Source organism: Rattus norvegicus, chromosome 5, assembly GCF_036323735.1.
Source record: "Rattus norvegicus strain BN/NHsdMcwi chromosome 5, GRCr8, whole genome shotgun sequence".
Lineage (NCBI taxonomy): Eukaryota > Metazoa > Chordata > Mammalia > Rodentia > Muridae > Rattus > Rattus norvegicus.
The window spans coordinates 78,576,195-78,602,172 of NC_086023.1; the positions used below are offsets into that span (position 1 = coordinate 78,576,195).

At 46.1% G+C, this 25,978-nt stretch overlaps 1 protein-coding gene and 1 long non-coding RNA gene across 3 annotated transcripts; one reads left to right on the forward strand and one right to left on the reverse strand.

Moving 5' to 3' along the window:
• Window positions 1–2,865: 2,865 nt before the first annotated feature.
• On the reverse strand, window positions 2,866–21,477 carry Ptgr1 (prostaglandin reductase 1). 2 transcript variants are annotated; one of them, NM_138863.2, is made up of 10 exons: window positions 21,453–21,477; window positions 19,736–19,851; window positions 17,626–17,671; window positions 16,637–16,693; window positions 15,321–15,488; window positions 13,030–13,147; window positions 10,390–10,545; window positions 7,810–7,918; window positions 5,368–5,486; window positions 2,866–3,088 (listed from the first exon to the last, which is right to left on the reverse strand). In NM_138863.2, the coding sequence occupies exons 2-10, from the start codon at window positions 19,839–19,841 to the stop codon at window positions 2,978–2,980; spliced, it is 990 nt and encodes a 329-aa protein (NP_620218.1). In that variant the 5' UTR covers window positions 19,842–19,851; window positions 21,453–21,477; the 3' UTR covers window positions 2,866–2,977. The 2 variants fall into 2 exon arrangements, with proteins under 2 accessions (NP_620218.1, XP_017448631.1); XM_017593142.3 differs by lacking the exons at window positions 17,626–17,671; window positions 21,453–21,477 and having other exon boundaries at window positions 2,873–3,088; window positions 19,736–19,848.
• LOC134478984 (uncharacterized) lies at window positions 10,541–15,132 on the forward strand. The gene is made up of 2 exons (XR_010051820.1): window positions 10,541–10,907; window positions 14,874–15,132. It is a non-coding gene; the product is annotated as an uncharacterized LOC134478984 (long non-coding RNA).
• Window positions 21,478–25,978: the final 4,501 nt, after the last annotated feature.

The window sequence follows — 25,978 nt, forward strand, 5'->3', positions numbered from 1 at the left end:
GCGCCCACAGCTTTTAGACTGTGACCTAGTGCTCTGTCCTGCACACATTAATCCTGGAAACCAGTCTGGGGAGGTGAGTGGGTGAAGAGGGAATAGAGGAGAACAGGAGTAGCAGGATCAGGTGGCCATGCTCGCCCCGCTTGTGCACCACCCACTACCGTATCTCAGCACCACAGCATGTTTTTAGGTACAGCACCCAGAAGCAGAGGGAAGCTGGTCTCTGCGGGAGGTCTCCCCAGGCCAACAGGCTCTGCCCGCCCTCATCCAAGAGGAGAAAGCAGTGGTTGGTAGTGTTTGCATACACTGCACTCACAAGGACGGCCAACATTGGTGCTTGGACCAGAGAAGGGCCTTGCCATACCTCCGAACCTCGCCAAGAAGGCTTTGGCACTCTAGTGGAGCTGAGGCACTGAGGTCATTGGCACGGCCATGCCACATTCGAGACTTCATCTGCCCCTCTACGTTTAATTGGCTGTCAGCTCCCCACAGCCTAGAAACAGCTTAGAGCCATTGGTCATACCTAGGTGACAAGGGGCTCCAGGGCACTGCAGGGAGCTCAGAGGGGTGTCCCTTGGATAGTGTCCTAGGGTACTTTTAATATTTGGGAGGAACCTGGAAGACTTTTAAAAGTCAAAAGTCTATTTTTGTTTCAAGTCTTCATACAATCTTTAAGTCTTTCATGCATTTTAATTAAAATAGAATTTTATCACTTTCCCCCACCCTTGGGGAGCAGCCAGCCTGTCGCAGTTGTCCTTCCTCCATCTCTATCTACCTTATGCCTTGAGACAGGGCTGTCACTGACAGGGCTCTCTGGCACTGCTGGTTTGCTCTGGGGGTTCCATGCCTCCCCCTCCTCCATGCTGGAGGAGGCCAACATCCAGGGCCAACAACATACATACCTGGCTTTTCAGTAGGTTCTGGGGATCCAACATTACATTTGCACTGCAAGCATCACCCCAGCTTATAAAGCCCTTACTTGACAGTAAGAGACTCCAGGTTCTATTGTCCTCGTTGGATCAAACCTACATGGAACTGCCTTGTGTCCTGCCACTCTCTCATCAGGTGATCCTTGCTCCCTCCCCTCCAGCTAAGACTTTCTGGACCTGTCACTCCCTCTACTTCCTAGGTTGCTGTGCTCCTTGCCCTGTTTGTCTCCAACAGCCCCCACTAGGCCCCACAGCCACACAGCAGGTCTGCTCTGGCTCTGATGTCCACATTAGCTGGATCTTGTGCATGAACACCTCTTCAACCTGCCTGGGATCCAGCTGCCTGTACCAGACCCTTCATCTTCCTGTGGAAGCTCTACCCAGCCTCCTCGGGACCACATACCTCCTGCTGGGACGCCCTATGGGTCTACTCCACATAGGCCGCCTGAACTCTTGTACTAGGTTATTCTTGTGTGTGGTGTCCCCTTGTTCTGCTGTCTTTGAGTCCTCACACCAGGTCACCCTCCTGTTCAAACATACACCCCCTCACCCTGCTTGGACTCTGCCTCCCTGATCAGGCCATGCTCCCCGACCCACACAGATGGCACTCTCACTCAGACTCTGAAAGGCTCACTGAGACAAGAGGCCCTCTTCAGCTGGAGGCAGGCAGATCTCTGAGTTCAAGGCCAGCCTGGTCAACAGAGAATTCCAGGGCAGCCAGGGATAGAGTGAAACCCGGACTCCAAATAAACAAACAACAAAAGCCCTCTTCACTGTGTTCAGTCACTTCGTTTAGTGTTCCCGGCCTCTTCATCGTTCACTCTCAATTCAGCCCACCCTTCTCTGACTCTGCATGCCTGGCAGCCCACCTCCATCAGTGAGTCCTGCTCAAAGCCATGGCAGTTTCCCCGGCCCAAACCCCAGCTGGCCAGCACCTCCCGTCCCTCCTTTAGGACTAAATGGCTTGGTTAGGGAGACATGGCCAGCTGTGCTAATGCACACTTTTAATCCTGACACTTACCTGGGAGGCAGAGGAGACAGAGCTCTGTGAATTTGAAGTCAGCCTAGCCTGGTCTACAGAGTAAGACCCTGTCTTGAAAAGGAACAAGGGTGGGGAATAGACCCAAAGCTTTAAAAGGTTTAGGTTTCAGGGATTATTATTTTTTTTTTTAGAGGGAGGGAGGTTTGAGACAGGCTTTCTCTATGCAACAGCCCTTGTCAGCAAATATTTCCAGAATGTTCAGGGCTCAGACAGTACTAGTGTACAGTATAAAGTTTGCCTCGTCCCCTAATACTGCTCAGGTCCAGCTGTTGTGAGTGACAGATTCCTTCCTTGATCTGTTAGCCTTACTACACAGCACACCAGTGTGGGCTGGCACTGAGAACTGCATATATCAGCAATGTGGCTTTTTTTTTTTCCTTCCTTGTATCCATAAGCAATTGGAGTAGAAATCCTTTGCCTTCAAATTCACCAGATTCACTGTCTTAGTTAGATTTAACTTTCATCTTGGCACAACTCAGAAATCACTTGAGTGGAGAGCCTCAACTGAAGAACTGCTTCAGTCAGGCTGGTCTGTGGAGGACTGTCTATTACTGGTCAATGGAGGAGGCTAGCCCACTGTGCGAGGTACCATTTCCTCTAAGTGTATGAGGAAGTTAGCTGAACACCAGCCTGCAGTGCCCAGCCTTGTTTTCTGCCCTGACTGAGTCCCCTGGCTAGAGGGGGTGTGAATGGATTACAAAGCAGGCCTTCAAGTTCCTGCCCTAATTTCTCTTGGTGACAGACTGTGACCTGAAAGTGTGAGTCAAGAAAACCCTTTCCTCCTCTAAATTGCTTTCATTACAACAACAAAGCAACACCAAAGGCAATATTTGTTACGGTCCCCCAGGGGGAGCTGAGAAACATGCTGCCCGTTGTTTGTCATGATTTCATTCTGTATCACAGATGGAAAAAACCCACCATGTTTTATTAGATAGGCCAAACTCCTTGCAGTTACGTTTTACATATGCATTTGTATTAAATGGTTAAGCCATTCGTGAGCCATTTTTTTTCACGCTTTCACTATAGTCTTCCCCAGATTGTCTCCTTTCAACATTCCCATGAACGCTGCGGGCATCTTCTCAAATCCTTCAGTGATGTATTCATGATACCGGATCTTACCCTGTATCGAAACAACAAATATTACGGGTTGATATGAGAACCCTGGAAGGCTGAGGTAGGTGTAGGCCCTCTCATCTGAGGATAACAAAATCGATGCACAGATTATACACGGCACATCACAGCGGTCCACTGCACAAGAGTCCAACAGTGCAGGGATTTCGGAAGAGAGGCGTACCCTCAGCGGAGGCTGTCGACATCATAGCTAGTAGCCAGATGATAGGAAACACTACATCTCAACTAAGACTGTAAATGTAAATGCCACATAGCTTCATACCCTGTTCTCCCTTCCGACCAAGGTTCCCTCTACGTTACCTCGGAGACTGGGAGATAAGGGTTCACATCAGAGAAGACTGTTCATGTACTTCACATGTCCAGGATGTGTGGTTCTACTGAGACACGGTTTAGCTACTGTAGGTCAGTTTGGCCTAAAACTCTTGGTCCTTTCACCTCCTTGGACTATAGGCACCACAACACCCAGCTCTAGGGTTTTGGCTTTTAAAGGAGTTTTAGGTAGAAACCCAAGCTACCTGATAACTTTTTCATAATATAGTCCAGTGATAGCCAAATAGTCTTTCTAGACTTATGGGCCTGCATTGTGCTTGAGGGCCCTCAGAAAGTACAAAAGTGGAATCTGAATCCATGACTCGTAAGCCCTAGCTCATTCCTACCCTTAAAAGGACAGAGGTCCGCACCAGATAGAAAGCTAAAATCTAGTATAAGAAATAAAAATACAGAATGAACATTGCTGTGGGCTGAACTGTGCCCTACCCGCCACCTAAATTCCTTTGCTGAAGTCCTAAATTTCTCAGTACCTCAGAATGTATCTTCTAAGACAAGGCCTTTAAAGACGTAATTAAAATATAATGAGGTCATATGAGTAGGCCATAATCAAATAGGACTGGGGTCCCTCTCAGGGAGTAGAACAGACCCCCAGAGATGACCATCAGCAGACGCAGGAGAAATAACCTCTGAAGAGGCCAGCAAGTTCAGAGTGGCCTTCTCCAGCACTTCAAGAAGATCAATTTCTGCTGTTTGAGCTACTCGTCCTGTGGTGCTCAGTGACGGTAGCCCTAGACAGCTCACGCAAATACTATTGGAGATTTTAACAGTAGGGGAAATTAAGGCAGAATATGAGGATATATGGAAACCTCCTGTACTGTTCTCTCAATTTTTTTCTTGTCAATCTGAAAATGCATTAAAATAAAAAGTAGTGAAGGGGAAAAAAAAGCAAAGGCTGTCAGTGAGGAAAAATGTTTGCTGAGCCTCTGTGAAGCCTTTGGACTCAATCCCAGTATTGGGCTGGGGAGTAGGCGGTGGGGTCAAGGAACCAAGAAGTGGATTAGAACGAAATGAAGACAGCTCAACTTCATTTAGCAAGAAGTCCAAACAGTGAGGAAATGGGACTGAGGAGTTAGGCTGTCAGTGAGGAAAAATGTTTGCTGAGCCTCTGTGAAGCCTTTGGACTCAATCCCAGTATTGGGCTGGGGAGTAGGCGGTGGGGTCAAGGAACCAAGAAGTGGATTAGAACGAAATGAAGACAGCTCAACTTCATTTAGCAAGAAGTCCAAACAGTGAGGAAATGGGACTGAGGAGTTCAGCAAACGGTCCTGGAGCCAAGAGCGAGAGACGCATGGTGCCCGTGACAAATGTTGGCGGAATGGGGTTAGTGTAGAAGCCTGGCATACCTGTCTGACAACGAATGGGAAGAAGCTATATGTGCGAATATAGACAATGCCCCTCCAAGTGTTCTGTTATAACATGGATGGGTCTTATAGCAATGGAATTTAGAGCAGCATGGACATGGTGGTGTATGTGTGTAACTCCAGCGTTCAGGATACTGAGACAAGACTATCCTGATACACAGTGATACACTGATTTCATCCCTGTTTTTACCCCCAACGCCAAAGCAGGAAAGTTAGAGATGTTTGTTCTGCTTTTTAAGATGAGAAAAGACTGTTTGTACTTGAAAACATTGATCCAACAGGCATAGAGAAACAATACAGCAAAAATGTAAAGGATTGGGGCTGGAGAGATGGCCCAGCGGTTAAGCACACTGACTGTTCTTCTAGATCCAGAGGTCCTGAGTTCAATTCCCAGCAACCGTATGGTAGTTCAGAACCATCTGTAATGGAATCTGGTGTCTCTGAAGAGAGAAACTGTGTACTTTCATATATAAAATAAACAAATCTTTAAAAATAAGAATATAAAGGATCAAAAGACTGGGGGGTTGTGAGTTGCAAAAGCCTATGGTGGGGAGATGGAGTGGCTTGGACCCCTTACCTCTGAAACCCAATTCATCAAGTCTGTCAGAGCCTTCTGGCGGACTTCTCCTTGCCACCGAGTAACGATGAACCCCTCCATGCGGAGTTGCTGATAGATAATGACCTCTGGAGATGGGCCTGGAAAAGTAGGGTGCATTCGTGGGGCAGAGTCCAGGGGCGTATCCACAGTGAAGCACCGGTAGTACAAATCACTATCGAGGTTCTCCAAGCACTCCCAACCCCACCATTCTGTTTCCTCCACTCCTTTCTGATCCATGGGCCTGCCACCCACTGCCACTAACTGTGTAGCAGGGAGGATAATGGCCCCAGAGACATTCACAGCCCGAACCCCAGAGCCCATGAGTATATTATATTCCATAAGGGAAAAGAGAACAGTGGGAGAAAAGGCTGCCCTGGTTGCCTGGGGGCTAGCGTCTGCGAGCATGACGCATGATTAGTCTCACTCGCCAAGACTCAGCTGTGGAAGCTAATGGGATGGAAGCGGTGGGAGGACTGAGGCCTGGCACCTTGAATAACTGAAGCCCATTCACTAATTTGAAGAAAGTACCATCTGAAGTCAGGAAAATGGAACCTTGTCTCGAACCAGTGGAAACAGGCGCACGTTGAGTGGCATGTGTAAATGCAGAATGAACGCATTGAGTCATAAAGAAGTCCATGCTCGGACCACTCCTGCAGCATGGTGCTTCTTCAAAGGCTCACAGCAGCCTTCTTTCATTTTGAGTTAAAGGTTCACCCTTGGCTAGGGAGATGGCTCAGTTAGGACAGTGCCTGCCGTGCAGGCATGAGGATGTGAGTTCAGATCCCCAGCACCCCGTGTAAAAGTCAAGCATGGTGATTCAAACCTGTACTCCAGACAGATGGATCCCTTGATCCTTAGCCAGGCATCAGGATGAATTGATGAGCCCTGGCTTCAGTGAGAAGCAATAGTCTCAGCAACCCCAAGAGGATCCCCAAGGTTGATCACACACACACAGACACACACACACACAGACACACACACACAGACACACACACACACACACAGACACACACACACACAGACACACACACACACACAGACACACACACAGACACACACACAGACACACACACACAGACACACACACACAAACATACACACACACACACACAGACATACACACACACAGACACACACATACACAGACACACACATACATACATCACACCACACAGACACACACACACACACACACACACACATACATACATCACACCACACACATGCACAAAGGCTGAAATTTGAAATACTTTGGCTAAGCTATTCATCCTGACAAGAACATTGATTTCTTTTTTGAGTGCAACAAAGCAAGCATGGCTATGAATTGGTAGGAATAATGACTTGTCTCCATGGTCTAAGGAAACTGGACTGGGCTAGAATTTCTGGGCCTCAGAAGCAAGGCAGAACCCCATCTGGTTAAAATAGACAAGGTCAGTTGCCAACTCTAAGATCTGTCTGAGTAACTAAAACTTCAAAAACTAATTGCTAAAAAGACTAGATCAAATTACTAGAAATCTTTGGTTATACTTCTTTGAACAATTTATTTGAACGATGGTTAAGAAAATATACCCTGGAGCTCTCTTTTGGGTGGGAGACAGATGGTTTCCCATGATTCCACCTTAGCATCCATTGCAAAAGAAGATGGAGGAGGGGTTTGTCCCTGTCAGTGAGATTGCCAAGTGAATCTGGAATGTGTGCTGTTACCCATGCTGACAGGAACGCTGACTTCTACTTTGAGTGCCACAAAGCAAATATGACTATAAATTAGTGGATATAATGGCTTGTCTCCAAGGTCTACTGAAACTGGTTGATTCTCCACAACCCAAGAGAGACTCTGTAATCAGTTCTTCCTCGGCTCCTTTTGCTCTAAGCGCCTGTCTCCAGGCAGTTCTGCTGTCGATCGGTGCTATGAGATTTTATTCATACTCGTCAAGCCCAGAACAGAAGTAACCAGTTGTCCTGTGATCAAATCTGTCACCCTGGCAACAGAGCAGAGGCCCAGTGTGAGGATCAACAGCACCGGGCTTGGTTATGTGTCAGTCATTGATCTCGTAAGAGGCTCACACGGCATCCCTCTTAGAGCAGAAGCAAGGCAGATAGGGGTCTTGATTGATACTGCTCTCGGATCTCGGGCAGTGTAAAGAAGAAGCAGGGGGTAATGATTCCAGTGTCGGAGAGTGAAGGAGAGAGAGGTGAACGAGTCAAAAGAAATAAAAGCGACCAAAGAGTGTATGCAGCAGGAGGGACGGAGCAGCATTCTCGTTCTCATTGCGGGAAAACTGTCAAGCCGTATTAAACCACCGATGGCTTGCTGCTCTAGAAAGTCAGCCCACACCTGTGAAGACAGGTCAGCCCATCCCTTCCCCATATCTGTGAATTTTCCCTTTGTCCAGCCCTCCTACGTCTGCGGGAGCATGGTACCTGGGGGACATGGGCCAGTGCGGTTGTATTGAGAGATGGCGCCACAGATGGCAATTCTTCCAAACGTCTTCATCTGCAGTATAACAGTGTTTGAAAACTCTCCACCGACCTAAGTAGACAGCCCAAAAATAAATAAATAAATACATATATACATACATACATACATACATACATACATACATACTTTCAAGAATCCACTTAGGAGAATCAACAAAATTGGATCAGTACAACAGTTATAATTTGGCAGTAAAATACATCAGAAGTGAACATTTCCAGGAGGTAGAGGCAGGAAGATCAGAACTTTAAGGTCAGTCTCAGTAACACAGTGAGTCTGAGGCCAGCCTGGGCTTCGTAGGATATCTGCAAAAGGGGGACAATTTCATCTGACATCCTCATTTCAGGGACATACTTTGTATAGCATAGTACGTAACGTAACGTAACGTAGTAACATAAGTTAGTACGTTAAATATTAGAATCTTCTGCATAGCCCAATTGTCTCATTTTCCTATAATCTAAAAGGTGCGTCAAAATACACAAAAGGCATTTGAGGAACAAAGCTATGGGACTCACATTTTCCAATTTCAAAATACACTGCAAAGCTCAATGGAAGCAATGTGAAAACAGCAAATGCAGGTCAGTGGGACCAGACGGAGTCCACAGGGAACCATTACATTTGCTACCAATTGGTTTTCCACATGAGTGAATGTCAAGACAGCTCCTTAGGGGGAAAGCCTTAACAGCTGGTGCAGAGCTGCATAGCCACATATGCAACTGGTGCATAAGCCACCGGAAAAGGTCAGTGGCTCTCCCAAGCTGTAGCATAACCGTGTTTGCTGACAGGAGTGTCAGAGCTAACTCTTAAACTCTTAGTAGAAGCAGAGAAGTGCACATCGGTGACCCTGAGAAGACAGCATTCTCAGACAGCACAGCAAATGCTCAACCAATGATAGAAGTAACTTTAACTGTGTTTCTGAGGATACTATCCAGAGAATGGTGATAGCTCGTGGAGCTGGAGGAAACCCCTGATAACCATATCCAGCCAACCTTCACTCTCACAGGATTCCATATTTGTGAACTGTATTACTTGCTAATATTCATCTGTGCCTTCGAAATGGGACCCAGGTCATTTGCAGACATAGGCATTCCCAGCAGAGACTGAGCAAGCAGGGCGACGCTCTGCCTTCCTGGGTTTCAGTGTTGACAAAGGATGGGGCCAGTGAGCCCGGGCTTTGGGCAGAGTGGAGAATGGATATCAACTTTGTGAGTTTAAGAGCCATTACATAACACACCATCTTAGTGTGATGTGTCAGAGTCTAATTCCTCGTGTGTAAATAAACAAGCTACAAAAAGGGGTGGGGAGGGTGCTAGGGTTTAAGGTTATAATGCACATGAGAAATGTTCTCCTAGGAGCCATGGTTCAGTGATCCTGGTGACTTTATGTAACACAACTACTGCAAATAAAGAAATCTGACTGCAGCAAAGAGGCGTGTACTCACACATATAAAGAACCCTCATAACCCAGATGAACGCTAGGCTATGCACGGTTCCCCAAACATGATACACGTATGTCCGTGAGCAATCTGCAGTGTCATTTGTCCCAAGGAGATAGAATTCAAAACCACCTTGAAACATCACTGCAAACAGACTAGCATAGGTGTAAAGGAACCAGCAACTTCGGGTGGCAGTGAGGCTATGGAAGGAGTCTAACCCTTTAGACGCTGGAAGGCATGTAAGACAGTGCAGTCACTCTGCAAAAACACTTCGGCAGTTCCTCAAAATGTAAACATGAAGTTCCCATGTGGCCTAGCAATTCTACTCCTAGGTGAACACCCAAGAGAAACGAAAGCAAATTCAAACAAAAATTTGCCTTATACAATGATTTTAAAAAAAAGTGTAAAGAACTTGATGCCTATGACCCGATGAATACATAGAAAATGTGGTATCTCCATACGATGAAATATCATTCACTCGTTCAAAAGAATAAAAGACTGAACCTACCACAACATAGATGGATATGGACTCATTCTGCTAAGTGAAAGAAACCAGGCACCAAAGAACACATTTTTGGGGGGAAAAGGGAGGGTAACTGATGGTTTATGTTTCCTTGGGGAATGATGAATATTCTAAGACTGTGGTCATACAGACAGTTTGGTACTAAACATGGTTAAGGTCTGAACTGTAACTGCCCTTCTCTTGCAGTGCTGAGATTGAATGCAGGGCTGTGTACATGGTAGGCAACAGCTCTATTACTGAGTTATATCCTCCGTCTAAAATTCTACAGTTTGTTTGTTTGTTCATTGCTTGATAATGGAAGACATGGTCTCACTATGAAGCCCAGGCTTCATATCCTGCTATCCCCCTGCCTCAGCATTGTATCAGGATTATAGGCATAGCTACTACGTCTGGCTATGCAGATGAAATGAATAAACCCTATGGTCTGTGCATTAGACCTTAGCAAATCTCCCCACCCCCACCCCAAAGAATGTACTTTATTCGTATGTTCTAGCTGGAAACTTTAGAAACATGTCCCTCTACGTGATACTTTATTGGTAAAATCAGATAAACTCAGTTTCCACTTACATTATCAAAGTAGCAATCATAACCATCTGGAGAGGCTGTCCTCAAAGCTTCTTCCAATGACTTTACTGTCTTGTAGTTAAAGGCCACATCGAATCCAAGCTTCTTAAGATAGGCAACCTTTTCATCAGACCCGGCTGTACCAACAACTTTGCAGCCCTAAATGAGGGGGAAATGCCGCCCATTAAGGAAACGGAGGCATGGTCCAATTCCACTTTCCCAGGTTTACACCATCAGGTTGGCCAAGAAAGTTGTGCTGGTCAACTTTCCCACGCTATGAAGAACCATCTGAGAAAACAACTTAAAGGAGGGAAGATTTATTTTGTCTCACAGCTTCAGATGCTTCATCCCATAGTCACTTGGCTCCTGTGTCTAGAGTATGCTATGTGCATCACAGCAGAAGGGCATGGTATTAAGAAAGCCGCTCGACTATGGCAGACAGAAGAAGAAGAGACAGAGACAGATAAGGAGAATCTACAACACCTTTCAAAGACACGAGCCCAGTGACTTACTTCTCCCAGGTAAGCTCTTGTATTCTACTTTGTCATCTACCAACAATGCCACCAGACCATGAATCTATCAGTAGTTGATCCACAGATGAGGTCAGACCCTGCCCCCCAATAACCCAATCACTTCACCAAAGTCCCACTTCTGAAGTAGGACCAAGCCTTTGACTTATGGGAACACATTTCCTATCCAAACCACAGTATACCTCATACATGAGGAACTCCACAGTAACTCAACAGACCCTGAGGGTGAAACTGGTTCCTAAGCCAGACTAGAACCCAGCTACGGCTGGCCTGACCAATTAGCAGATCCCAGTTCACTTCACCCTGCTGCTTTAATAACCTAGTCACCTGACTTTCTGGGTTCTTCACTCGAGGGCACCTTTTCTTTATCCCAAAGACATATATCCTATCCCAGTGCCGTGATCTTTGTTTTGGTTGTGTGCGTGCGTGCGAGCGTGCGTGCGTGCATGCAGGTGCCTAGGAAGGCCAGAAAAGGGCATACAGGTGACTGTGAGCCACTGTGTGGGTGATGAGAACTGAACTTGGATAACAGTGTTCTTAACTACTGAGCCTCTCTTCAGCACAGTGCAGTGATCTTTAGAACACCATTTGCCACCCCCTTGAGGACTTTTAAGACTTTATATTTATTATTAATCATGCGTGTGTGCTCATGACACGTGAGTATGTGTGCATGCATGCAACAGCACACAGATGGAGATCAGGAGACAACTGTGGAGTCGGCTCTCCCCTCCCCCTTGCACCTGACATCAGGACCAGGGACTGAACTCGGGTCATCAGGCAGGTACAGCTTGCTCCTTTACCCATGCAGTCATCTCTCCAGATCCTCATATTTTTAATAAAGCATTTGCAATCTATATATTGGAAATACTTCTAATTCATTGTACAAGTCTAGCCTAGGCTGGATGTAGTTAGACATTCTGAATTCAGAAAAAGCCAAAACCTTCTAATCAAACTCACATGTAAAAGACAGACAAAATTCTCTCTAAATGTTATCAAATCAGGCTCAGTGGCAGAGCCTGTGCTAATCAAGTACTAGACCCTGGGTTCAATTTCCAGCCTTACCCCAAAGCCACTTAATCAATTCCAAAGGTATGTGGACGGCTAGAATGGCTCTGGAAAACAAATGCAACTCATTGTTTGTAAAGTTAACACAACTAATGCTGAAACAGTATTTATAAGATTCAGCAGCTTTTCCCATTTATGTATTTACATATGTAAATAGTTTCCTACAACCTCATTCATGTTCAAGCTCCTATTAGTCATGAAGACCAACCCTTGGCTATTGGATATTGCCCAAGATTCAACTCTTTTCCCCTTCCCTTGTCCCTCTAAGAACACATCCTAAGTCCTATACAGAAGCCTTCGGCAAAGCTTCATCACCCAGGCAGGTCGCCTGAGAACATCCACACTATGAGAAGCCAAATCCCAACCAGGTCTGAGCTGTCTGCTCTCCTGTACGCTCACCCTCAGACTGCAGCCCTTGAGCAGAGACCTGCCCAAGTCACAGCCTACACTCTGCTTACGTTTCTATTGTAGGAGCTAGTTCCCAGACAAGGGCCCCACCACCCTATGCTGACCGCTCATTTCTTTCTGGTGCAGTCGCCTTTGCAATGAAGCCATGTGGGTGACAACTCCTGGTTTACAAGTTCCTCTTTGTAAAATTCTGGGGACAATCATGAAGGAAGAGCAAGAGAATACTTAGTAAAAATATTACTGCCAGGGGTTGGGGATTTAGCTCAGTGGTAGAGCGCTTGCCTAGCAAGCGAAAGGCCCTGGGTTCTGTCCCCAGCTCCGGGGGAAAAAAAAAAGAAAAGAAAAAATATTACTGCCACTACTACTAAGTCAACAACAATAATGACAATAAGAACAATAGAAAACAGTGCTAGCACTCAGCAGTCTAGCTGGGCCCACTCCTGACCTGTCCTGTAGTCAGCAGTCAACACTGGTCAGCTCATCTTTACTATCCTCTTCTCCTCTTTGTGCTGTCTCGGCCTCTAACTTCTAAACAAGTCGAAGCAAGCTGACTGCGAGTCCCAGGGAGCCCTTGAAGGCGCTGCTGTTCTCAGTGCACACTGTGGGTCTTGCAGAGGCTTGACTAGAGGAAGACACTTACCTTGAGCTTAGCTATCTGCCCCACAACAGAGCCCACAGCCCCGGCTGCCGCATTGACCAGCACTGTTTCTCCACCCTTCAAGCCACAGATGTCAAGCAGGCCAAAGTAGGCAGTGAGGCTAAGGAAAGAAAATAAGGATGCGTGAATAGCACTCTCACTCTCCCCCTTCCCCTCCCCCTCCTCCCCCTCCCTTCTCCCCTCCTTCTCTTCCTCCCCTTCCTCCTCCTCCTCCTCATCCCTCCCACTCCCCCTCCCTCTACCCTTTCCCCTTGTTCTCCCTCTCCTTCAACTCCTCCCCTCCCTCCCTCTCCTCCTCCTCATTCCTCCTGCTCCCCTCCCCTCCCCCTCCCTTCTACCCTTCTACCCCTCTCTCTCCCTCAGTTCCTTCCCTCCCCCCTTTGCCATGTAGCCCAATCTTTTAAATTACAATCTTCCTGCCATTTCACAGGTGCTGGGAAAGCATATATTACATACCAACACAATTTCATACACATACACACATACATACATACATTCTCTCTCTCTCTCTCTCTTTCTCTCTCTCTCTCTCTCTCTCTCTCTCTCTCTCTCTCTCTCTCTCTCTCTCTCTCTCTCTCTCTCTCCAACCTAAGTGCTACATTTTCTGGCTCAGTTACCGGTGGCAACCAGCATCTCCCCTCGAGGTCTACCTCCCTGGGATCTTTAGAGTCAGCTTTCAGCTAAACACACTGACCTAAGGAACAAAACCTTTCCTTTCAGAACTTCCTTTCAGAAACAAAACAGAGGTAAGATGGAAAGTCGATAACAACAACAAAAAAGAAGTCCTGGATGGGGGTGGGGGGTATTTAAGCTGCCTTAGCCTAAGGAGAACTTAAAAAATCAACAGTTTAGAAAAGAAAACATTAATTTGGACTCCCCACCCCCTTCTTTTCTTTTTCTGGGTCAGATTTCACTGTGTAGCCATTGGTGGCCTGGAACATGCTATGACCAGGCTGGCCTCAAACAAAGATGTGTCCGCCTCTGCCTCCAGAAGGCTGGACTGAAGGCATGTGCCATCACGCCTGGCTTGATTTATTTTTATTTTTTTAAGATAGGTTCTATCTGTGTCTCAGGTATCCTCCTGCCTTAACTTCTGAGTAACTGGAATTACGGAACACAGAAGACAGGTTGATTTTCAGTGTCTCTTGTGTGTTAAAAAGTGATTTCCCATGTTGGCCACACTGGGAGATGTTGGAGCCTTTGATAAGTGGGGCATCTCTGACATGATTTTGCTCCTCTTTCATTTAGCCTCAAGAATACCTGTAGACTACCTTAGCCTGACAAGAAAGAACTGCACAGATGTCATATATAAAGATATGCGTGTATTGTACATAACATGTTTTCAGCACACATAGTCGAATAGCTAAATTGAGCTCATTAGCATACACATAACTAATTTCCAACCTTACTTATTGTCCTAAGCTATGTTTGTCTTGCTGTACAGGACAGTGTCTCTTAGACGTACCTCTCCTAAATAAGGTTTGTATTGGACCAACCTGTCTCTCAGCCCCCATCATCACACTCTCCCATCTAGAGATTCCACTTATATTACAGCTTGCAGATGAGCTGGCTCCATCCCCAAGGGCGGGTGATAAAGGCTTGGCTTCCAAAGCATCAGTGTTCAGAGATACGGTATTGGCAAAGTGATTAAATCATGAGGGCTCTGATTTAATCAAAGCATTATCAAATGATGGATTAATAAGATGATGACATTATTAGGAGGAGGGGACCAGTTGGGGGAAGCAGATCACTGTGGGCAATGCTCTAGAAAGATGCAACTCATCTCTGGTTCCTCACTGTGTTTCTCTTCTTCCTGGGTGCCAAAGGATGGGCCAGTCTGCCCCATCAACCCCCAAACACCATGATCATTCACCTCGTCCACCAAAGCAAGAGTGATGAACTGAAGCCTGTGAAACCATGACCCAGCAGAAACCTTCCCTCCATTAGAATTTCCCAGGCATTCCACACAGAAAGAAGAAGCTGACACAAGATGAAAATGAGACCATGTCTTTCTGTACCTGACTTACATCTCTTAATGTCCTCCGGGTTCATCTACATTATAATAAATGTCGACATTTCCCTCCTTTTAAGTGTTATATAGTATTCTTTTGTATATAATACTTTATTTATCCACTAACAGCCTCTCAGTTTGAGCTCCTTCCTTTCTTTTTTCTACCATGTTTCTCTCATCTGTCTTTGCTTCACATCTCTCCTTGTTTATTAAGTGACAGTGTTGGGTGTTCTGACACACAAAACCCACCCATGACACTTACCCTGGCATGCCAACTGTCCCCAAAGCCAAAGACAGTGGTAGCTTGTCAGGCCACTCTGCAGGTAGCTTTCTCAGTCCATTCCCATCAGAAATGGAATGTGATGTCCAACCTAATAAAGCCACAACAATCGTTCCCGTTGGGAAGGCTGAGTTTTTACTTTCCACAACTCTGAAAGATGAAAATACAGTAGGACGTGTCACCCTTTTTCACTCATGGGAATCAGGAGTCTGTATGGGGAATGTGCACAAGAGGGCACTGAGGTAAATAGTCCATGACGGACACCCTGTGGTGTCCCCTTAATTCTTAGCCATTGTGAGAGCCTTCAGAGATGAGCATTCACAGTTGGTTCAGCATCCATTCCTGTCCCTGCCCACATCCCTTCTTCTGAGCAAGGGTCCTCTATCCTCTGCCAACACAAGTATGTGTTCATTTCCTTGATTGGCAAGAAACATAAAACTTTACAGAAGAAAGACCGCCAAAGAGCTGGAGAGATGGCTCAGAGGTTAAGAGCACTGGCTGCTCTTCCAGAGGTCCCGAGTTCAATTCCCAGCAGCCACATGGTGGCTCACAACCATCTGTTAAGGAGTCTGATGCCCTCTTCTGGCCTGCAGGCATACATGCAGGCAGAATGCTGTAGACATAATACATCTAGACTGCTGACAGGTAAAACTTTACAGAACACTGCTGATAGGTAAGGCAGGGAGGGAGGACATTCTGCACTGAAAAAGAAAAATTATTCTAACATAAAAATTAATGCTTCCTCAGGATGCTGGGCTAGCTCTCAGCATAAAAGATATCAATACCTGCTTTTCATCATTTTGGAAGATTTCTTAAGCAAATGAAATGAAACCTGAAGGCCACAATTACAAATATCCATAATTTTAAGCTATGATTAGACACTGGAGGAAGGCAAAGACCCAAATATTTGTCACACTAACACCCCTGGTCCAGAAGCTGTCTCTGCAAACCAATAAAGCAGAGGAAAAGTCCTACAGACTTTTTGTGCAAAGGACACAAACAGGCTGGAGAGACGGCTCAGCAGTTAAGAGCACTGACTGCTCTCCCAGAGGTCCTGAGTTCAAATCCCAGCAACCACATGGCGGCTCACAACCATCTGTAATGGGATCTGATGCCCTCTTCTGGTGTGTCTGAAGACAGCTACAGTGTACTCATATACATAAAATAAATAAATGTTTTTTTTAAAAAGGACACAGGTTGGAGAAGGAGCTGCAGTGGACAGCAGGTAGACAGACACAGGCCGGGCAGGAGCTAGAGGAAACATTTATCCAAACAGCAGGACCTGTGTAAATACTTGCCTGGCCACTTGTTCACCCATCATGCTGTCGCCCTCCTTCAGTTTTTTTGCTGCAACTCTGAAAAAAAAAAAAAATCCATCCTTAGTGTGCGAGACCAGCTGGAAGACAACAGCCTGTGTAAGTAGCCAGTGGCAAAAGGCTGGGACACGGTGCTGAAACAATACCCAATCTGCCCAGGCAGCACAACTGTGTGAAATATAGTGTGAGGTGTTTCTGCCTCGATCCCTAAAATATGCTTTCTATGAATGAATGTGAGAGCTCTACCACCGTGTTTGTGTGGAGGTGTCTGTCAATGTCATTCAGAATACAGAGCAAAGCAATGTTACCCCAACATTAACCAACCCCAAAAGGATGGTAGCTAAGATTTTGTTTCATTCAATGGAGTCTCCCGATGGCTAGTCTTAACTTGTGGTCTTTCTGCCTCAGTTTCTCAAGGTATGAGCCACCCTGCCCATTTGCTAGTTAACACTGTTAAATGGTATTTTTCAATACCTAGAGTTGAATCTTTGCAACAAGCTATGAAAAAAAAAAAAACTATATGATGGCTGCATTCCTCACGCTAAAAAATTGCCGAAGCACCATTGAAGGGCATTTATTTCCTCCCTGACCTTCAGTGTCTTCTGAGTCATAAGTTCGAGTTAACAATGGACCACCTAGTTAAAAAATAGATACTGCTAAGAGAAGTACTGGTTTTAGTCCTAGTAACTTCTGATCAATTATCGCAGTAGGAAATGGCAAAGTAGGGGGCTAGCCTCCCCCTCCCCCACACATCAGTTTTGGAAGCACTCCACTGAGCCACGGAAGGCGCGTTGCACAGAGCCGTCCTTTGCCTATAGAAGATGAGCAGCCATGAATCCCATTGAGGATACGATCCAGGGAGAAATGAGCAAGCCTGGTGTTTTACTCAAGGCCTGTCTTAAACAACGAGCTTCGGTGCTTCAAAACGGGGACCGACGCACAACCTAAGAAGCTGAGGAAGGAAACAGTACCTCATGTAAGGGTCCACGGAGAGGAACAGGGCTTCCAGCAGGACCTCTACGAAATAAAGCATTCCAGCAGCAGTCAGAGACTCAACACCTGACGGCTACGACGTTCTGGCATTCTGAACAAATGGGCCTGCTCTTTCTGCTTAGGGGCAGAAGATGCTGTTCATAATTAATTTTCCCACGCTGTGAATGGACTCCAGAGTCTTATGCATGTAAGAGAAACGCTCTCACCTTGAACTTCACTTTCAGCCCCCCACCCCCCGGGCTTTCCCATTTGGCCCAGCCCAGTTCATGATGGCGGCCATGATAGTGTACTTGTATTATTTTTGATGGGTCTATCTGTTTGCTGTTATCAACTATTGGTTCACCCTATTTAAGGTCAAGGTAAGTGACTTACCCAAGGCCACATTAATAACCACCATGGTACACAGTATAGTAATTGGCTTTCTACTGCTGTGATAAAGACCATGATCAAAACCAACTTGGGGAAGAAAGGGTTTATGTTCCTTTACATGCCCCGATCGCCGGAAGCAGGAGTAGAAGCAGAGGCCACAAAGGAACTCTGCTTACTGGCTTACTCACATGACTGATTCAGTCTGCTTTCTTATACAACACCACCTATCCAGGGATGGCACCGCCTATAGTGAGCTGAGCCCTCCTCTATGAACCGTTCTTCAATACACTTCTAAAGAAAATGTCTAAAGACTTGTCTGTAGAGCTGTTTTCCTCCATGGGGGTTCCTCTTCCCAGATAACCCTAGCTTGCGGCAACTAGACCAAAAAAAAAAAAAAAAAAAAACCTAACCAGGACACATAGTATCTCATTACCTACCTCAAAGAATGCCAAAGAAGATGGACTTTGTTACAGTGACTTCAACTGTGTGTTTTCTGAAACTCTGAATCTAAGTTTTGGCCACTGCAACTAAAGACAGTGACTCTGGCATGGTCAGCGACTGCACCCTGTTAGCGCTCACAGTCTGGGCTCTGGCCAGGCACGACTGCTCAACTCACTGACATCATCAGGCCTCCCAAGACACGGGAGACTTCCTCCTCTGTCGAAGCCATGAAGGGTAAGGCACCCAGGCCTGAGCTTCATCAAAGAAGCTTCCTTCCTGGGCACAGGGCATGATGACATTAAGTCTTCAAAGAAAAAACAAACTAAAAAAGTCTATGTGGCAGATTGCAAAATGGATACAGAGATCTCCCACCACTGTGTCCTGTCAAGAAATCTTCTGTGGGTTAAGGATGTGGCCCAATGGTTACCTCAGATCATGAGGAGGAGGGAGCAGTGATAGACAGGTAGATAGATAGATAGATAGATAGATAGATAGATAGATAGATAGATAGAGATATAGATAGATATAGACAGATATAGATAGATAGATAGATAGATAGATAGATAGATGATAGATAGGTAGATAGATGATAGATAGATAGATAGATAGATAGATAGATAGATAGATAGATACAAAAAGGAAAAAGAAAAAGAAACTTGCCAGCCTTTGAATCTAGACAGTTTGCTTAGACCTATGGGAATTTTTTTTTTAGATTTATTTATTTTATTTATATGAGTACACTGTAGCTGTTTTCAGACACACCAGAAGAGGGCATCTGATCCCATTACAAGTGATTGTGAGCCACCATGTGGTTGCTGGGAATTGAACTTAGGACCTTTGGAAGGGCAGTCAGCGCTCTTAACTCCTGAGCCATCTCTCCAGTCCAGACCTATGGGATTTTTTAAGGAAAGTAAAACAAGCAGAAGCTTGAAAAGGTCTCTAACACTGGAGCTTGCCACCCCCGGGCTGTTCTAGCTCCACCACAGGACCACTCCAGCGAAAGAACCAGTCTGGCTGGCTAAAAAGGCCTCTCAGGAACCACAGCCTGAGTCCAGAAAGAAGCCTGCTATCCTTAGAATGATGAATGAGACTTTTCCTAAAACCATTGGGCCAGATGAGACCCACGAAAGAACCACTCAGCTTATATTAGCCAAACTGCTAATGCTGAGAACTGAAAACTAATTTAAGAAAAGCAACTGTTGTCTGAAGTCAAACTTCACGATGCTCTGTTCAGCAGCAGATGCTAACTGTTGCAGCCCCTGCCAAGATCTCCCTTACCTCCATTATTTAAGGGTGGGAGCTCAGTCGTCCTCAACTCAAAGTTACTGTCCGTAGGGAAGCCTTCAAAGTGCTTCTTTAGGGTCCAGGTCTTAGCTTGTACCATCCTGATGAACCTAGAACACGGTGGACATGGTAAATTCAAAGGCCATCTCACACCATAGCACTGAAGTCAGAAAGCACAGCCCCATTATCGGGTACCGTATTATCGTTTTATTACATCCACTTAGAACTTTCTGGTATTACGCTAAGCACTGCACATGCCTGCAGTTTCTCACCTCTCCTGCAGTGAATCCAGGAAAAGCCTCAAATACAGGGAACCAAAGTCCACTTTTTTTTTCCCCTACAGAAGCATGCACCTCATAGCCACTAGGGGGCGCCATGGCTCTATCTAACTTTTTCTTGTTTTTGGTTCCGAGGCGGAAATCAATTATTTGGTTTAAACTTGCCTCCAGACAATACCAACAGATAAACAAAGGTGTCACGGAGCAGCACATCATCACGTGGGACCCCAGTGAAATCTTCAGATAAGCAATCAAGGCTAAACAATTGGTTCACAATGTCCCTCTCACTCTAGGAGGGTGGAGAGCCAATCCAAAGCCCAGCCCTTCCTATTGACATGTCGCTGTTTGTGACGGGGGGGGGGGGGGGGGGTTCATGAAGTAAGATTTCTAAACTGACCAATAAAATAAACAAACAAAATAAAATAAAACTTACCTTGATGGGACACAGTGTTTACAATGTAGAGAGCCTAACACACCCGTCTTCTTTAAACTCCCATTTTTATGAGGAGATATAATCCGTTTGTTTTGAACTAATCATTATTGTTGACAGGAGTCGCTCGCACTCCTGATTCTGTGCCCTTTCACTAACGCTTCTAACCCTCCTCCGCCTCTAGTAACTATCATTTTACCCCATATTTCTGAGTTCAACTTGTTTTTCTGATTTCAGCGCCTGGCTGTGGAGCTCAGGTTGACCTTGAACTCACTAAGTAGCAGAAAGCTGTCTTGGAGCCTCCCACCCTCTTGCTCCCACAGGCCGAGATAACGGACATGCTCGCTCAGCTTGACTCTAGTTTGTTATTATTAGTTCGTGGGAACATGATGCAGGTGTGTGGGTGAGGGCGCATGCGTGTCACCGAGAGCCTGTAGAGATTTCGGGAGTGGGTTCCCGCCTTCCACCCGTGTTTTCAGGGCTGGAAGTCCAGGTTGTGGGACTTGTGTGATAAACACCTTCACCCGCGGAGCCATCTATTTCATAGGCGGATTTCCATTTTGTTTTAACACTCTACATTTCTGTCTTTTCCAAAAGGACAGCGCCTGGACTTCTGAACTCTCCACAAGTCTAGGAGGAGCCCCTTGCAAAGGGGCCTCTGGGCGCACGGCCTGGCCTGCCAGTCTGCCTTTTTACACTGCATGCGCCAATTCCCACCGGTCTTCTCTTTTGCATCAGTTTAGCAATCCTGCAAATTCCGTAGCCCAGCCCTTTGTGGGCGCCGGCAGTTCGGCTGCATGCACCTACAACGGGACTGCAGGCCGATTTTGCCCGATTCCTAGCGCGGGTCTCAATCTCTCCCAGAACCTGCAGGGCCGCCAGACAACCTGACCTAACTTGCTCTACTAGGTTCTGATGCTCGGCGGGGGGGAAAATAACGGGTTGGGGTGGGGGAGCGGGAAGAGAGAAAGGAGGGCTCAACTAGAGTTGTGTGTCTACTTACACAGTCTCACAGAAACTCCTTCCCGGGAGGCCGCTCTGAATGCTCTGCAAAGAGCCCAAGGCTTGACTTATACCGGGCGGTCGGAAAGGGCGGGGCTTCTCAGGGAAGAGCAGCTAGGAGTGTCTGCTCCACACACAGCAGGGAAGGGACATTGGGAGGGGTGTGTGTGTGTGTGTGTGTGTGTGTGTGTGTGTGTGTGTGTGTGTGTGTGTGTGTGCGCGCGCGCGCGCACGCGCGTGCGTGCGTGCGTGTGTAAATAATAATTTTTTCTCTTTTACTTAAGTACACAATTTATATTCACATCAGAAGCAAACAAGAAACTACCTATGCCCTCTGGGCAAAGTCTAAGTCACATCGACCAAAGAATGTAATTTGCACCTAAGTGTAAATATTGGAGGGGGTGGGGTGCAAGCTGGTTTACTTTTTTCCCAAAGATCGCCCTTCTGTAAAGAAACGTTGAGAAGGCTTCCTGGAGAACATTGATCCTGTCCAGGGCAGAGGGAGCACTCAGTTCTTTTTTAAAAACTCCAGGTGGCAAACATTCATCAAACGACCTTGCTTGAGGCGATGGCATCTCTAAAGGCAGCTTTGGCATTTATCTTGGAGTTTCTGATCCCTAGTAGGGGACTGACCCAGGGTTTTGAGTGACCAGCTTCTCTCCCTTCCTGCCCTCTCACTTCCCAAGTTTTGTCTCACATTTGGACCGACCTGTGGCACACTGAGCGGTGATCTCAGCGAGTGGTTTGCCTCTTTGCTGGCACACTGGGCCTCAGCTAATCTCCTAAACCATGCCATAGTGCCGGAATGCTTTAAGCCTTTGGTCTCCATCCCCCTTCTCTGAATCCAGGGTGTTACTGTTCCTGACTGCTTCTCATCTTTTCTCCGATGATTCAGAAATGTATATGAAGGATTTCCCTGGCCTTTAACCGAGTGGAGTCCTTCTACTTCTTCATTTACTTGTGTCTTTGTTTGGTTGAACCCCAGGCCTCACAGATGTTCAGCCTGTACTCTGCCACTGAGCTGTGTCCCCAGCCTCAGGGGTTTGGGGTGTGTGTGTCTGATTTAATGTCACAGCCATCTTCCAAATAGACAGATATAGATACAGTTTATTATTGGTTTATTACACCGTATCGTATTATTCCCTACTTGAGGTATACAGCCACCAACTCCTCAACGCTGGGGTTGCCTCTTCTCCATAGCTGCTCCATGACAACAATGCTATAATGTAATGCACCCTTGAATGAAGAACTACGTTATGCTAATGCCTTTATCTCCACAGGCATCAAGTCCACAACATTGTTTGATTGCTAGGTTATACCCCACAATGTAAAAGTCACATTTTATGCAAACTCTCTAGTAAGGACTGAATTCAGCCCCCAATTATATGCTAAAGTCCCATCCCATCCTAGCTCAAAATAGAAACACATTTGGAGAAAGGATCATTAAAGGAAAAAATTAAATTACTTCATATGAGGGACCTATGTCAGGGAATTAGGCGGGACTCTACTGCTGCCTCTGTCTGAGGCCCTTAAAGGTCAGGACTCAATTCATTGTGACTGGTGTCTTCACAGGAAGACACCAGGGATTTGCAAGTGGGGAGAGGGGCAAGTGAGGACCCAGGAGAGGGAGGCCATCAGTGAGGAGGCAGGAAGGATGATTCAGGAGAGGAAAAACCTTCACACCTGATCTTAGATGTCTCTGTTCTTTACATATGTCAAAGTACATCATTTCCCTTGTCTGCACGTCTTAGAACGTTTTACGTTGAACACTTCACATATGCCCCCACCTTCCTAGTGCGGGGCTTAAGAGCATCATCCACCACACCCAGCTATATGTGCAGGCATGGCACCCAGGGCCTCGGGCATGAACATTTACCAAACAAGAAACATCCAAGCCCCCCTCTTCTTGTGTAACGTGAACAATGGATGGTGTTGTTTAATGTACAGGGATAATGTTGAATTACGTGCCTCATTTTCTTTCTTCCTTTCCTACTACAGTGCAGCATCTTTGAGAACATCAGCTCAAAGGCAGAAGAATTTGAGGCCAGCCTGGGCTACATGAGACTTTGTCTGAGAAAGAGAGACAGAGACAGAGACAGAGACAGAGACAGAGACAGAGACAGAGAGGTAGACAGACAGACAGACACAGGCACACAGAGACAGGAACAGAGAAATGGAAACAAACAAAGAAACAAATAACAAAGAAACAAAGAGAAAAAAATGAAGGCTGAAAGAAACAAACAAAAGAGAAAAAAGGCAAGAAGAAAGAAAAAGAACACAAAAAACTACACACGTGTGTGTGCACACACGTACGTACAAGCACACACATGAGTGCACATATACATACATGCACATGTGCATATACACACACAGACACCACACATGAACACACCCATGGTGCACACACACACACACACACAGAGGTGCACACACACATATACCATGCATACACTCATGTACACAAATAGTTACGTGCACACATGTATGCACATGCATACCATAGGTGCACATACACACATATGCATACATGTGCACATACACACATACATCACCCAGGCACACGCATGCACCCACACATACCTGGAACATGTTATAATAGTAACCTGTAGTAAGAAGAGTAGGAAATGGAAAACTTTCCAAACACGTAAATTGAGTGAAATGGGAGAGAGCGATATGAGCAGCTGAGCTATGGTAATGTGCTGTAAGCACCAATGGGTAGGAAAGACTCCACCCTTGGGGCCCCAGGTCCCCAGTCACACATGAGCAGTTTAGAAACTCCAACACACCCTATCTCATCTTCTTAACAGAGGATAAGGAAAGATTCCCACAGACACAGTCAACCAGCTGCCTGTTTCTCTGGTAGTTGGCCCATGAACGGGGTAACATCTGATTACAACATGCCTTTCCCATCTAGGGCATGGGCAGTTATAGCTTCCTGTACTCTCTGGCAGAAACAACTGAAGCAGCAGACGATATGAGCACGGACACAGAGTCTGACATGAGCACGCGCCAGTCATTCCTTCTTGATAAGTCCAGTGGCAGACATGTGGCCTGCCCTTTAGGACCTCTTCTCTCTGGTTTCTGGACCACGAATACCCTACTCTTGTTAGTGTAACAAGCAGCCCAGGCGAATGACTGCCTCCCTCTTTACAGCTGGGGTTGTGTTCCAGTTCTAAGCAGTATGCAGAAGCCAAATGAGAAGGATAGAGCTTTTAAGAAAATTACTGTTTGTTGGTAAAATACAGAAACACATTCAATGGGCACAGCGAATTTTCTCCTTGACCTTCCTGCCTGAAGTGTGGAGGAGCCACTCATGCGACTCCCTACAAGGAAGTCATTCACTGTACGCATCAGTAGAGGACGATAAAAGGCGTACGGATCATTGAGCATTTGGCCAGCTCTGGGATTCCTACTTTGGATTCCTCTATGGGGCCCGAGGGATGTGCTTTTTAAGACACTGTGGGGTTGGTTTCTTGAACTGTAGAATGCAGATTTGACCCGGGAACGGGCAGGGCTGAGTCTGTTGTCTTAGTGTTCTGTTTGTGTGAAAAGACACCACAACCAAGGCACTTTTAAAAGAAAGCATTTAATTGGAGGTTTGCTCACAGTTGCAGAGGGTGGGTCCATGGTCATCATGGCGGGGATCGTGGCAGCAGGCAGGCAGGAATGGTATTGGAACAGTAGCTGAGAGCTCACATCCTGATCTGCAAAAAGCAAGCAGACAGAGACTGGGTTAGTGTGGGCTTTTGAAAGTTCAAAGCCCACGCCAGGTAATAGACGTCCTTCAACAAGGCCACACCCCCTAATCATTAACAAAGAGCTTTGCTAACATAGTTTAAAAACACTATGGTTGGGGCATTGAAAGCACTAATAAAACAGCCAGTGAGAGAAATCTTTGCCAAGTGAAAATCTCAGAAACAAACTGCCCATAACATGAAGTATCTCCAATGCTCACTCGCTGGAAAGATCGCAAAGGGATGAGACACAGCCAGGGTGTAGCTCAGTGGTGGAGGGATTAAGTACTGTGTGTGAGAGCATGGTTCAACCTCCAGCCATAGAAGGGACCAGGGACTGTGCCAAGTCAAAATCATAGCTTTGGTAACACTCAGACTTAGTCAGCCTGCACGACTTACCAATAAGTCATGAAGATTATGCTAAGTCATGGTGAACACACAGTTCACAGAGTTCCAGTACGGAACAGTGGACTGAGGAAAGAGATTTCTTTTACTTTGCTCTGAGAAAATTTAGCCGTTTGCTCTTAGGTTTTCAATGAACTCTGATCTAGTGACCCGAGAGAACAAGTAACTTAAAACATTAGAGTAATAAAAGAATGTTCCTCGTCAAATAACCCAGGTAATACAACGTGTAGAGCACACGATAAAGTAATTATCGGTAGGTTCTTCCGTGGCGATCTGTTTAGAAACTTTAAAGGCGTGTCCCCCTTTCTTCATGACAACCTTTGTATTTCACTAGTCTGGTGAGATGCTGTGAAACCAGACAGAGTCCGTTTGTAGGGCTGGAGACATG

Coding starts and splice junctions, on each gene's coding strand:
- Ptgr1 (NM_138863.2), bottom strand. CDS start 19,841: ATGGTACAAGCTAAGACCTGGACCCTAAAGAAGCACTTTGAAGGCTTC. Junction 16,694..17,625: donor TCCGTGGACCCTTACATGAG/GTACTGTTTCCT, acceptor TTTTTTTTTCAG/AGTTGCAGCAAAAAAACTGA. Junction 3,089..5,367: donor TGATGAATTGGGTTTCAGAG/GTAAGGGGTCCA, acceptor GTTTCGATACAG/GGTAAGATCCGGTATCATGA.